This window comes from Mytilus californianus, unplaced genomic scaffold, assembly GCF_021869535.1.
Source record: "Mytilus californianus isolate M0D057914Y unplaced genomic scaffold, xbMytCali1.0.p SCAF_6, whole genome shotgun sequence".
NCBI lineage: Eukaryota > Metazoa > Mollusca > Bivalvia > Mytilida > Mytilidae > Mytilus > Mytilus californianus.
In genome coordinates this window covers 17,981,251-17,996,905 of record NW_026262712.1, presented here as the reverse complement: position 1 = coordinate 17,996,905, position 15,655 = coordinate 17,981,251, and the positions used below count along the sequence as shown (strand labels likewise).

The window sequence follows — 15,655 nt, the reverse complement described above, 5'->3', positions numbered from 1 at the left end:
TGCCTATGACTGGTAGCACTGTAATTCCTCTATAGTTGGTAGCTTGCTGTCTTGTTCCTTTATTTTTGAAAACTGGTGTTAGTAGTCCCATTTTTAATGATGCTGATACAATTCCGTGCTTGAAGATACATTCCACGAGTGTTACTAACGTTGTTTCTATGTCGGATCCTGCATGGATAATATGTTCGATGGTTATGCCCTGGAAGTCCGCAGATTTACCTCTGTTTATTGATCTGATTGCATTTGTAATTTCATTGTGCGTTACGTTTCTGATGTTATTACGTTGCACGAGTTGGTTTATACTCTGAATATCATCTTCAACTTGGTTATGATATGTGCTATCTATGTCTGTCTGGTTATTAAATGTTGCTAGATTTCTAAAGTGTTCCTCAAATCCAGTGATGATATTTTCACTTTCTGTGTATTTGACTCCGTTAACCTCTAGCTCCGTGATTACAACATTTCCTTTCTTCCTGTTGTTACGTACGAGTTTATGGAACATTTTTGTATCCTTTACTCTTGTTTCGAGAATATTTTCCTTCTCCTTGTCTCTTATTTTAGCAATCTCTATTCTTATTGCCCGACGGACGTTCTTCTTAGTTTGATTTTTCTCCTGGAGCATTACGTTACTTTTGTTGTTGGGTCTCCCGTGATGTTTCCAAACATTATATTTTTGCCTTGCAATTTTCAACGCTACTTGTATTTCGGGCGTCCATACTTTTAATTTCGGCTTTGCGTTGAATTTTGCCTTTGATGATGATGTTAGGTTAGCTGTTTCCCTAAGAAGTTCACATAATTTGGTTGTGGCTTGCTCAATTGATGTTTCTTCCATATTTTCTCTTATCTGGAGGCTGTCTATATGCATGTTGATGTGAGCAGAATACCATTCTTTGTCTACTTTGTCCCAATTGACCCTTTTTGCAATTTTGCTGCTAGCTTGCGCATGACTGATATTTGCGCATTCGTAACTGAATTTGGTACTCATACGAATTGGGTGATGATCGGATGTGTTTTCTGTCACGTTGTTGAGTACTTGTTTGTTGACAAATTCATTTTCTGGCAGGTTGTGCAGAAAATAGTCTATTTCTGATGATTCCTGCCCAAGTGAGTTAACAAAGGTCCTTTCTCTATTGTCGTATTTCAGGTTGCATTCATTTATGAAATCACGGAGATAGAGGTTGCGTTTCGTGCCTGTTTGTATATTTAGATCTTCATTTAGATCGCCTCCTATGATGATTTTGTGCGTTTCATTATACTTTTGGTATAGTTCGTATAATTGATCGATAACTTCTTGGTATTCAGACAGATGATTTTTACTCCCTTTTGCTGGCAGATAAACTGATGTTAATATTATGTTTGGATTGTTGTTTTCATTTATTTCCACACACTGTATCCTTTCTGACCCTAGTTCGATTGGCTTTATCAAGTGGTCAATTTCTCTCTTCCACAAGATAGCCACTCCTCCATATCCTCGGGGCATACATATCGGTAACAGCGGTTCGTTTACATCAACTCCTTTGCCTATGTAATTTATGTTTTCATGGATTTCGCCAAGAAGATGTATCTGTGTTTGAAATAGCCAATGTTCCTGAATAAGAATTATGTCGTTAGATTGTAGGAGTTTGTGTATTATTGGACCACAGGTTTTTATGTTTTTACAGTTAAATGAAATTAGATGCAGTTGGGAACTCTCTGGTATTTTGACGCTTGATTTGTTGGTTACATATGGCTTGGGTTGAGGCTCTGTACTGCTAAAAAAGGCTGTTGAACTGGAGTTTGTGTAGTATTCCTTAGGATTGTTTGTTTCTGTACATTCGTATTACGAACTGGGGGGTACAAGCAGTTATTTGCCCAAGGTTGTATGTGGCGAGCGTCGTCAGCTACAAGGCCGTCTAACTTTTCTCTGGGACCAGTACGAGGAAGACAGTATCCGAACATCAGACTTCCTCCGTTCAGTAGGCCATCTCTATGCACCCCCCGTTCCTCAACCAGAGACCCTCCCAGATTCCGACTCAGAAGATTCCGCTCTACGAGTCTGATTAAATGTTTAATAGTAGTGACTTTATGAACTTATTGGGTGTGCTTATTATGTGTATAGTGCTTGGTTAAAATAGTAACTTTATTGACTTCATGAATTAAATGATCATAGTATACTATAGTAAATTTTGGTATGTAAGTTAGTGCTTTAGTTTCAGTTGTGACTTTTATAACTGCATGTTTAAGTATTTTAGTGCTTTATGATATATTATTTTTAAAATTTCCTGAAAAATTTTCGTTAACAAACACAAGAATGAAAAGACCTCTGACTTGGGTATAAATGTAGAACTCGAAGGTGTGATGGGGACGCTAAAACGCGATGGTCAAACTTAAGTGCGATGGTCTACGCTAAAGTCTGATGCCTTAATACACCTAAAACGTGTTTTTCCGCAAGAGGGCTTTGATAGCGAATGTATTGATGTTAGCAAGGTCACATGCCATTTGTACAAACCATCAACGTTCTGGATAGCACCTCTGGGAAGTTTGCAACTGTAGATCTGTATTATTTCAAATAGGTTATAGATGTCTATTATTTCAAATATGTATTTAATATGATATATAATATAATCACAGCTTTGATGTTTTTAACTAAACCATTTTCTTTTTAGCAATTATCAAAAATCACTTTTTTTCATATGTTTGTCATATAAAATTTTGATATTTTCTATTGAAACCTTTAACTGTTGTTCTAAAATAATCAAATATGCAATAAGCTCTGTTAATTTCTTTATATGCCCATGCCATATCTAGGGCCTGTGATTTTGCAGTATTTTTTTCCCATTTGTAACTGGGCATAACCCTAACCATGATAACAGTAAAATGACGGCACTAAAATTCAAACTTGATCTTGGTTTTGTGGTTAAAAGTATTGTGTATAAGTTTCATAACATTTGGTTGAGGCACACTGAAGTTAGAGCACGGAATTGAAAAAAAAACCGTAAGTGTTCCGCGGAACCCGGTATCTCGCCTACTTTTGCTGTTAATCGCAGGCTCAACAAAAATGAGGAAAAAAATTAATAAAAATATTCCTCTCTATACTATCTTTTAATTGTAAGAAGCTTCTGTCCAAGTTTGGTAAAAATCCAGGATAGTCAAATTATGAATCTAATAAATGTTTAAAAAAAAATTAACTGCAGACTGTATGTAATGTTAACTGGAAGAAAAGCTAAGTCCATTAATAAGTAAAATACGGAAAAACAAGAACAAAATTTTAACTAAATTTCCTTCCAGATACTAGCTTTAGTTCATAAACAAGCTTCTGTCCAAGTTTGGTACAAATCCAGGATAGTTTAAGAAAGTTATTAGAATTTTAAAAACTTTAGCCACAGAGTGAATGTAATGTTTCCTGGCAGAAAAACTAAGTCCATTTAAAAGTAAAATACTGAAAAAATGGATTTTTTTTTACAAAATTTACTTCTGGATACTACGTATTATATGATAATAAACAAGCTTCTGTCCAAATTTGGTAGAAATCCAGGATAGTTTAAGAAAGTTATTAAAATTTCAAAACTTTAACCAAAGAGTGAATATTTGTGGACGCCGCAGACAAAATGTAGGATCGCTATGTCTCGCTTTTTCGACAAAAGTCGTTGACTCGACAACAATCACAATTTTTGAATTTGTAAAGGGGCACAACTCTAGAACAGTAAAACTGACGCCACCAAAACTCAAATTTGATAATGAGCATTGTGTATAAGTTTCATAACATTTGGTTGAGACAAACTAAAGTTAGAGATCGTAAACAAAAAAAATCAAGCAACTTTTCCGTTTGTTAAGGAGCATAACTCAAAGAATTGTAAAAGCGACGCCACCAAAATTCAACTTGACCTGTGTTTTGTGGAATTTAGTATTGCCTATAAGTTTCATACAATTTGGGTTAGGAAAACTAAAGTTAGAGAACAGAAACCAATTTGTTGAGGAGCATAACTCTAGAATTGTAAAATAGAAGCCACCAAAATTCAACTTGACCTGTGTTTTGTGGAATTTAGTATTGCCTATAAGTTTCATACAATTTGGTTTAGGAAAACTAAACTAGTTAGAGAACACTGGGAAACCAATTTGTTAAGGAGCATAACTATAGAATTGTAAAATAGACGCCACCAAAATTCAACTTGACCTGTGTTTTGTGGATATAAGCATTGCGTATAAGTATCATACAATTTGGTTTATGCCGAAAACTAAAAGTTAGAGACCAGAAACCAATTTTTGGATGTACGGACGTATGTACAAGTAAGGGACGTACATACTTACAGAAGAAAAAGGTAAAACTTAATACGGTGGGGACATAACAATAGCAGTATGACGACAGGAATAAAAAGTTTATATACACTAGATTCATAGAGGTGCTTATAACCCTGTAACACATTTTATAGTTGATGCTGTGAAATTTAGCATTGAGGCAATAACATTTGAGATTGTTGGTTCTTCATAATTATTTGGACTAGCACTAAGAGTAAGAAAGTCATTTTGCTATTACATGGACATATTTTATTTAATCATGTAAATAATTGCTACAGCACTTGTCTTGATACACTGAGTTATTCTAAGTAGAAGCTGACTTGTCTGCATTATCCTTGTAACGATTTGTGTACAAATTAGTTGTTATTAAATCGTAACACTAAAGGAGGCTGTGATATGTACGAACTCTGTGATATGTACGAACTGTCGTTGAGTCAATGTTTTTCAGCTGTCAATTTGATGAATCATCAATATCCACGTGACTGAGCATGCTGGACAGGTGAAGGTCCTTAAATCCACATTGGAATGTGAAATAGCGGAATTTAAAAGTTTTCGAATGTTTTTGGCATCAAACCCTTCCGATCAATGTTTTGACAAAAACATGCACTTTTCTATCATAGCCGGTATTTACCTTTACTCGTCCTTGGCGTGTGACATAAGCCATATGTTTATCGAGTATTTCTGTCACCTGTGTATAATTGTTCAATGAAACTTTTATCACTTGTCAATTATCCGACGGCTTGGTCAAAATATAAACAAGTTGCATTCAGTAATGTCAGTCATAAGGCAGTCTTTCGGTACTCTAGGGCTTTTACTTTACATGCTTTATATTTCATAAGATAAGATAAGAATAATAAACATTTGTAAATATCGTACATAGTAAATATTGACTGCAATTTTTTTTTGGGTCATATAAAAATGCAGAGTAAAGCAAGACAATTTGAGGTTATAATTGAATGTTGACCAGTAAAGAACTGAGATCAAAAGAACAAGACCTTGATTACTGTAAATTCAGAAAATATTGCGTGCATTTATTATTGCGATTTTGTCATTTTAGACTAAAATGCGATTTAAATTTTTGCGATATTGAGAAAAATCCTTATTAATTCATATCTAAAATTTCAAAATGCAAGTTTAAATTATTGCAATTATAACCCTGACGCATTTTTGTAATAATAAAAACATCACAATAATTTCTGAATTTACAGTATAAAACAGAAGAATGTGTCCATGGAAACGGAGGCCCCTTTTTGTAAATATGCAAGAGTCAATGTACTATTTCAAACCTATAGTTTTCTTTGAACTTTGAAATGAATTTTGTTTCAGTATATGGTCTTTAGAAATGGCTCTGGGGGTTTCAGTGTACAAAACACCAATTTTGTCAATTCTCCATTTATTAAGGGCATAACACAAGATCCATGAAAGTTACATCACCAAATTCCAACGTGATCTTTATTTGGTGACAGGTGGTAAAAGAATTGTGTATAAGTTTCAAAATAATTTGTTGTAGCAAATTTAAGTTAGTGCTGAAATAGCAAATTCAGCATTTATTTCATTTTTAAAGGAACACAATTTGAGAAATGTGAAAGTGACGCCATCCCAAATTGAGTTAATCTGTGTTATAATTAGCATTTTGATTAAGCTAGGTTATAGCAAAGTAAAATCAGAGTGGGGTAACAGCATATTTAGCATTTTTCCATTTATTAGAAGACATAACTCAACAAGTTGACATTTGTTTTGTCTCATTGGCAATCATACCACATCTTCTTTTTTATAGTGATGCAAATTTGAAAATAATCAACCAATCTGAATCAGGAAAAAATATAAATCTAGAAAGAATAAGAGAAAAACTAATAACCACTGATAAAATTATTTTATTGAATGAATGAAAAGATAAAAATATGCTATGAACATTTAAAGAAACACTTTTCTTTCTCTTTTGTACAAAACTGTGAGTAAAATTTTTCTCTCTAATTTTTTTTTAATTTTTTATATGAACAGTTTCATATCAAAGCATATTACATTATTGTTTATGGGACAAATTATTTCTTCTAAAATGAGTTATTCTCTTTCGCTGATGAATTATCATCCGTTTTAAATACTAGAGAAATAAACATAAGTAGAACTGACAAAAATAAGTATACAAATATGAGTTTGAACAGATGTATATATTCCCAAAATATAATTTGTGAATGCATTTTAACTGCTCTACTGAAAACTTTTGTTGAATATGGATTAAAGGTGATATGGTGTAAATGTAAGACCACATGTAATTCAACAACAATGACATGAGATTTTTTTTTATCTTTTGTGATACAATTCTGATCATTCTTAATTTCATAAAACTGTGCATAAACCACATAATATTGAGAATTTCCCCCTGAAAATGAAAACTTCTAACAATATTAAGACTCAAGTAACTTTTTTATATTAATATCTCTGAAAAATCATATTAATTTAAAACATGCATATACATGTATATGTGTTTGTAGATAAAAACTGGTAAAGTTGAAAACTTCTAACAATATTAAGACTCAAGTAACTTTTTTATATTAATATCTCTGAAAAATCATATTAATTTAAAACATGCATATACATGTATATGTGTTTGTAGATAAAAACTGGTAAAGTTGAAATTTTCCATGAAAGATGAAACAAATTTCTATTTACACAGTATACAAATGTTTACTTCACATATATAATATAACTTATTTTGAATCATGACAACTTATATAAAAAATCATTACCTAAACCTATATTGAAGTGAGTTTGCTCTTAAGAGGCACCTATATTGAAGTGAGTTCATTCTTAATAGAAACCTATATTGAAGTGAGTTCGCTCTTAAGAGGCACCTATATTGAAGTGAGTTCGCTTTTAAGAGGCACCTATATTGAAGTGAGTTCGTTCTTAATAGAAACCTATATTGAAGTGAGTTCGTTCTTAAGAGGCACCTATATTGAAGTGAGTTCGTTCTTAAGAAGCACACATAAAATAAAAGAACCATCTTGTTCCTCTTCATTTCTAAGGCATGTAATATAAAATTTACATAAAAGTTCTGCCCTGGGCTCTGCAAAATTAAGCATTCTTTTTACACTTGTTGAATATGAATTCCTCCATTTATTCATATTTCTTAAAATCTGAGTTAACAAAATCCATTTTTATTGTTTTTAGTCCTTAACTAATTTCTCATAGGTCTGGGTGGCATTGGCCCTGCTAATAATGGACCGGGTCTCATTCCCATTGGTGGACCACCCATCACTGGGCCCATAGGTCTCATTGCTGAAATAGAAGAAAATGTGAGGAATTAAATGAATAAGAGATATGTTAAGACACAACAATAGTTGCCTGATGTTGAACACTATGAAATCATTAAATTAGGACATGACCACTATTTCAAAGGCCATGACAAAGTGTTTAAACAACAGCCCTACATCCCTTGAAAAAACCCTGTTGTTTCATGTTACACTTTGTGCTAGAATTTTCCTTAAACTCGGCAGATTCAGACTAACACGGAGAATATAGACAGAAAAGTGTATAGGGTGCTATAAACAGTTTCGTATAAAAAACTAGGGGTTATTCCCCGACTAAAAATAACCATGGAGGGAAAATCAGTTTGGTATATTTAATGCAAATATTACAAATTTGTAAATAGCAACCAGATATAAGAAAACCAAACAGTGTGCAAATTTTGAAGTTTGAAGTTTTTTCATCTTTTTGCGATGTCATAATATTTTTATTCATTCTCTCATATATTTGGAACCAAAAGTTGCACAAGAAAAGTGTAGATGTTTTCTACTTTGACCTTTACTACTGATCAGTGTAACATACATTTTTATTCATTATATTATATATTTGGTACTTTTTATAGTCAAATAGCTACAAGTGCCGTTCCTAAGAAATACACTATTTCAATATTTTTCTCAACTCAGCTTCACCTTAGGTCATATAATACTAGGGACAAAATCTGTTTAAAGTAACTTTATTTATGTTTATTTCATAGTTTTTATTCTATTTATTCAACAGAAACCCAATTTTATGATTTTTTTTTCTTTGCATAACTGATGAAAGTGTTATACAGGAAATGTTTGGAATATGCCAGTTTAACTATTTGCCACTGGCCAATATGCCAATACTATGCGACATAAAAAATGAGCTGTAGTTTCACTATCGATGGTCGCAATCCTTAAAGTAAGACATCATTTTAATCAGTATAATGTACAGATTCAGAAAAGTAGAGAATTTTTTATATATCGCATACAAAGTTTTGCTTAAAGGGTCAAACATATAATATAGTGAGGTTTTAGCATAGAAATGTGTTAGTGAATGGAGTAAAACAATTCTGAAAAATATCATATGGCATGCATACATTAATTTAAAAGCATCAGTTTGGTATATTTAATGCAAATATTACAGATTTGTACATAGCAACCAGATATAAGAAAACCAGACTGTGTGCAAATTTTGAAGTTTTTTCATCTTTTTGCGATGTCATAATATTTTTATTCATTCTCTCATATATTTGGAACCAAAAATTGCACAAGAAAAGTGTAGATTTTTTCTACTTTGACCTTTACTACTGATCAGTGTAACATACATTTTTATTCATTATATTATATATTTGGTACTTTTTAAAGTCCAATAGCTACAAGTGCCGTTCCTAAGAAATACACTATTTCAATATTTTTCTCAACTCAGCTTCACCTTAGTTCATATAATACTAGGGAAAAAATCTGTTTAAAGTAACTTTATTTATGTTTATTTCATAGTTTTTATTCTATTTATTCAACAGAAACCCAATTTTATGATTTTTTTTTCTTTGCATAACTGATGAAAGTGTTATACAGGAAATGTTTGGAATATGCCAGTTTAACTATTTGCCACTGGCCAATATGCCAATACTATGCGACATAAAAAATGAGCTGTAGTTTCACTATCGATGGTCGCAATCCTTAAAGTAAGACATCATTTTAATCAGTATAATGTACAGATTCAGAAAAGTAGAGAATTTTTTATATATCGCATACAAAGTTTTGCTTAAAGGGTCAAACATATAATATAGTGAGGTTTTAGCATAGAAATGTGTTAGTGAATGGAGTAAAACAATTCTGAAAAATATCATATGGCATGCATACATTAATTTAAAAGCATCAGTTTGGTATATTTAATGCAAATATTACAGATTTGTACATAGCAACCAGATATAAGAAAACCAGACTGTGTGCAAATTTTGAAGTTTTTTCATCTTTTTGCGATGTCATAATATTTTTATTCATTCTCTCATATATTTGGAACCAAAAGTTGCACAAGAAAAGTGTAGATTTTTTCTACTTTGACCTTTACTACTGATCAGTGTAACATACATTTTTATTCATTATATTATATATTTGGTACTTTTTATAGTCAAATAGCTACAAGTGCCGTTCCTAAGAAATACACTATTTCAATATTTTCTCAACTCAGCTTCACCTTAGTTCATATAATACTAGGGACAAAATCTGTTTAAAGTAACTTTATTTATGTTTATTTCATAGTTTTTATTCTATTTATTCAACAGAAACCCAATTTTATGATTTTTTTTTCTTTGCATAACTGATGAAAGTGTTATACAGGAAATGTTTGGAATATGCCAGTTTAACTATTTGCCACTGGCCAATATGCCAATACTATGCGACATAAAAAATGAGCTGTAGTTTCACTATCAATGGTCGCAATCCTTAAAGTAAGACATCATTTTAATCAGTATAATGTACAGATTCTGAAAAGTAGAGAATTTTTTATATATCGCATACAAAGTTTTGCTTAAAGGGTCAAACATATAATATAGTGAGGTTTTAGCATAGAAATGTGTTAGTGAATGGAGTAAAACAATTCTGAAAAATATCATATGGCATGCATACATTAATTTAAAAGCATCAGTTTGGTATATTTAATGCAAATATTACAGATTTGTACATAGCAACCAGATATAAGAAAAAACCAGACTGTGTGCAAATTTTGAAGTTTTTTCATCTTTTTGCGATGTCATAATATTTTTATTCATTCTCTCATATATTTGGAACCAAAAGTTGCACAAGAAAAGTGTAGACTTTTTCTACTTTGACCTTTACTACTGATCAGTGTAACATACATTTTTATTCATTATATTATATATTTGGTACTTTTTATAGTCAAATAGCTACAAGTGCCGTTCCTAAGAAATACACTATTTCAATATTTTTCTCAACTCAGCTTCACCTTAGTTCATATAATACTAGGGACAAAATCTGTTTAAAGTAACTTTATTTATGTTTATTTCATAGTTTTTATTCTATTTATTCAAAAGAAACCCAATTTTATGATTTTTTTTTCTTTGCATAACTGATGAAAGTGTTATACAGGAAATGTTTGGAATATGCCAGTTGAACTATTTGCCACTGGCCAATATGCCAATACTATGCGACATAAAAAATGAGCTGTAGTTTCACTATCAATGGTCGCAATCCTTAAATAAGACATCATTTTAATCAGTATAATGTACAGATTCAGAAAAGTAGAGAATTTTTTATATATCGCATACAAAGTTTTGCTTAAAGGGTCAAACATATAATAGAGTGAGGTTTTAGCATAGAAATGTGTTAGAGAATGGAGTAAAACAATTCTGAAAAATATCATATGGCATGCATACATTAATTTAAAAGTATCAGTTTGGTATATTTAATGCAAATATTATAGATTTGTACATACATGTAGCAACCAGATATAAGAAAACCAGACTGTGTGCAAATTTTGAAGTTTTTTCATCTTTTTGCGATGTCATAATATTTTTATTCATTCTCTCATATATTTGGAACCAAAAGTTGCACAAGAAAAGTGTAGATTTTTTCTACTTTGACCTTTACTACTGATCAGTGTAACATACATTTTTATTCATTATATTATATATTTGGTACTTTTTATAGTCAAATAGCTACAAGTGCCGTTCCTAAGAAATACACTATTTCAATATTTTCTCAACTCAGCTTCACCTTAGTTCATATAATACTAGGGACAAAATCTGTTTAAAGTAACTTTATTTATGTTTATTTCATAGTTTTTATTCTATTTATTCAACAGAAACCCAATTTTATGATTTTTTTTTCTTTGCATAACTGATGAAAGTGTTATACAGGAAATGTTTGGAATATGCCAGTTTAACTATTTGCCACTGGCCAATATGCCAATACTATGCGACATAAAAAATGAGCTGTAGTTTCACTATCAATGGTCGCAATCCTTAAAGTAAGACATCATTTTAATCAGTATAATGTACAGATTCAGAAAAGTAGAGAATTTTTTATATATCGCATACAAAGTTTTGCTTAAAGGGTCAAACATATAATATAGTGAGGTTTTAGCATAGAAATGTGTTAGTGATTGGAGTAAAACAATTCTGAAAAATATCATATGGCATGCATACATTAATTTAAAAGCATCAGTTTGGTATATTTAATGCAAATATTACAGATTTGTACATAGCAACCAGATATAAGAAAAAACCAGACTGTGTGCAAATTTTGAAGTTTTTTCATCTTTTTGCGATGTCATAATATTTTTATTCATTCTCTCATATATTTGGAACCAAAAGTTGCACAAGAAAAGTGTAGACTTTTTCTACTTTGACCTTTACTACTGATCAGTGTAACATACATTTTTATTCATTATATTATATATTTGGTACTTTTTATAGTCAAATAGCTACAAGTGCCGTTCCTAAGAAATACACTATTTCAATATTTTTCTCAACTCAGCTTCACCTTAGTTCATATAATACTAGGGACAAAATCTGTTAAAAGTAACTTTATTTATGTTTATTTCATAGTTTTTATTCTATTTATTCAAAAGAAACCCAATTTTATGATTTTTTTTTCTTTGCATAACTGATGAAAGTGTTATACAGGAAATGTTTGGAATATGCCAGTTGAACTATTTGCCACTGGCCAATATGCCAATACTATGCGACATAAAAAATGAGCTGTAGTTTCACTATCGATGGTCGCAATCCTTAAAGTAAGACATCATTTTAATCAGTATAATGTACAGATTCAGAAAAGTAGAGAATTTTTTATATATCGCATACAAAGTTTTGCTTAAAGGGTCAAACATATAATATAGTGAGGTTTTAGCATAGAAATGTGTTAGAGAATGGAGTAAAACAATTCTGAAAAATATCATATGGCATGCATACATTAATTTAAAAGTATCAGTTTGGTATATTTAATGCAAATATTATAGATTTGTACATACATGTAGCAACCAGATATAAGAAAACCAGACTGTGTGCAAATTTTGAAGTTTTTTCATCTTTTTGCGATGTCATAATATTTTTATTCATTCTCTCATATATTTGGAACCAAAAGTTGCACAAGAAAAGTGTAGATTTTTTCTACTTTGACCTTTACTATTGATCAGTGTAACATACATTTTTATTCATTATATTATATATTTGGTACTTTTTATAGTCAAATAGCTACAAGTGCCGTTCCTAAGAAATACACTATTTCAATATTTTTCTCAACTCAGCTTCACCTTAGTTCATATAATACTAGGGACAAAATCTGTTTAAAGTAACTTTATTTATGTTTATTTCATAGTTTTTATTCTATTTATTCAACATGTTCAACAGAAACCCAATTTTATGATTTTTTTTTCTTTGCATAACTGATGAAAGTGTTATACAGGAAATGTTTGGAATATGCCAGTTTAACTATTTGCCACTGGCCAATATGCCAATACTATGCGACATAAAAAATGAGCTGTAGTTTCACTATCGATGGTCGCAATCCTTAAAGTAAGACATCATTTTAATCAGTATAATGTACAGATTCAGAAAAGTAGAGAATTTTTTATATATCGCATACAAAGTTTTGCTTAAGGGTGCTATAAACAGTTTACGTAAAAAAAACTAGGGGTTATTCTCAGACTAAAAATAACCATGGAGGGAAATCCCTTTTTATTCATATAATTGGTGAAAAAGTATCATGTTTTTTGTATTTGATTGTAAAAATTAGTTAATTAGCTTTCAATTTAAACAGGTTGAATGATTAAAATAATTTTAAAAATTAGATTAAATATACATGTTTTGAGGAGAGACAACACTGTAAACATCCTGTTTTTTTGGCAGTGAAAATTAAAAACTTATTTGCAGCCACTGTAGCTCTTTTCGAAGCAGGAAACTGTACCCTGAAACAAGATTTTTATTAAAGGCCAGGTAAAAACCTATGAATTTCATACAGTTTTGATTATGGGAAATGTGCCTGTATCATGTTTACATGGGTATGCACATGACCTGATTTCAGGTTTTTTATGTTCAGATTAGGCAACTTTTTCCCCATTTTCTCTGGATAGAAATTTTTTACTATATTAAAAGTACACAATATTTTTATTTCAATATAAACAAGAGAAAATTCTGATTCCAGTGATATCTAGTTTTATACATAGTTATATATATTTAATAATATCTTTATTAACCATTCCACCACTAAGGGTCACTTAGGCATGGTCCCTTAAAATATGACGTCATAGAAAAAAACTGTTGATTGCACCCATAACTAAATTCCCTCTCCACTACAGCAGGGGCATTAAAAATAAATGTGGAATGTGTCCCATGTGTCCATGGGACACAGATGATGCCAACGCTTGTATATCAAATAAAGTTATAAAGGGATATAACTAAAGAACAATAAAAGTGACAATACCCAAATTTTTACTTGATCTAAGTTTTGTGGTAAAAAGCATTGTGTATAAGTTTCATACTTTTTGTTTGAGGCCAACCTGAGTTAGAGAACGGAAACAAAAAAATCAGCAATTTTTCCATTTGTAAAGGAGCATAACTCTAGAACGGTTAAAGTCACACCACCAAAACTTGATCTGTGTTTTGTTCTTATAAGCATTATGTATAAGTTTCATAACATTTGGTTGAGGCAAACATAAGTTAGAGAACAGAAACCAATTCTGGGACAGACGTACTTACTCCACCATAGTGTAAGTTATTATTGGTTAAAGGGCTCACAAGATGACATATATAAAAGTCTACTATGCATAAGCAATTTTCCTGCCTGCATTTAATTTGCTCTGGGTAAATCCTTGCTTAAAAGTGAATTGTTGAACAACTTACACTGCATCATTGGTGGCATAGGTCCACCATGTGGAGGTCCCATTAATGGCATAGGGCCACCAGGCATTGGGCCTCCCATTTGTGGCATTGGCCCTGGTCCTCCTGGACCTGCGGGTGTTGGTCCTGGTGGACCTCCAGGTTTATTTCCTGTAAAAGATTTTAAATATTTCAATTTCAGACATGAAAAATAAAATCCAGTTGTTTAATTTAGAAACAAACATTGAATAAACATGCATTATATGATTAAGTAATAATCATAAAGATTTCCTTATGAGTTCTAGGTCAATTGTTTGTTTGTTTGGCATTTTTAACACTTACAATTGCAAAGTCTTACATGGGTAAAATTATGTTCATGGACAACATTTTACCTGAGATAATTACAAAAAGAATGATTAGACCCAAGCTGAGAAACTATAAAAGATCAATGAATAGTGAAACTAATCAACTTTTGTTCAATGATTAAGACTTGACCACATAGCCACAAGGGAGAAAGTTGAAAAAATTATACATCTGTTACAATTTGTTCGTTTCACAAGTACTTTATATTTCCTTAAATCTTTGTAAACATCAGATGTGATCTGTCTATTCTGTTTCAATTTAACGAAAAATTATATTTTTTAAATTGCATGTACTGTCATATGATCTCATATGGATAGGGATACATGTATTGCATACATTTTTAGTCATTATATGCATGTCAGGCTGACAATGTAGTAGTGTCATTTTTACGTCTGTTTACATAATAGTATCTTTACAAAGTACTTTAAATTAATTGTATTCATTATAAAAGTTTGAATATAGAATTTTGATAAAGGAATATTATTAATTAATTGCAAATATAGTCTTTACAAAAATAATATTTACATCTTATAAACAATTGTTGTAATGTAAAAGTACGATAAGAACAAATAACATCTTAAGTTATATACCGATTCGTTTAATGTTAATTAAATATGCAGTTTTAAATTAAATTTTGTCGCGTATGAATAGTTTACCAATTAAAATTATATAGTACACTATTTATGATCAAGTGTTACATTTTTGTGTTGTGTAACGTAAGACAATGAGAATTAAATACACACATAACATTTGAAAGAACTTACTGAATGTTTATATTCCATTATAGTACACAGTAACCAAGAGCGTTGTATTTTACTATAACAATAACTTGAATAACCAATTTTATGTATTGTTGCCAATGTTGGTCGTTGACTTTTGAACGTAAAACCCTCAATATCATTATCTAGG

General features: G+C 30.9%; 1 protein-coding gene across 1 annotated transcript in view; it reads right to left on the bottom strand.

Moving 5' to 3' along the window:
* Window positions 1-6,131: 6,131 nt before the first annotated feature.
* LOC127705764 (U1 small nuclear ribonucleoprotein C-like) overlaps window positions 6,132-15,655 on the bottom strand; it is a 30,555-nt gene continuing 21,031 nt past the window's right edge. The window contains exons 6-7 of the mRNA XM_052210124.1: window positions 14,408-14,554; window positions 6,132-7,554 (exon numbers count right to left, since the gene is read on the bottom strand). Of these exons, the coding sequence (XP_052066084.1) occupies window positions 7,454-7,554; window positions 14,408-14,554 (248 nt within the window). The 3' untranslated portion in view covers window positions 6,132-7,453. The remainder of the gene's footprint in view (window positions 7,555-14,407; window positions 14,555-15,655) is intronic.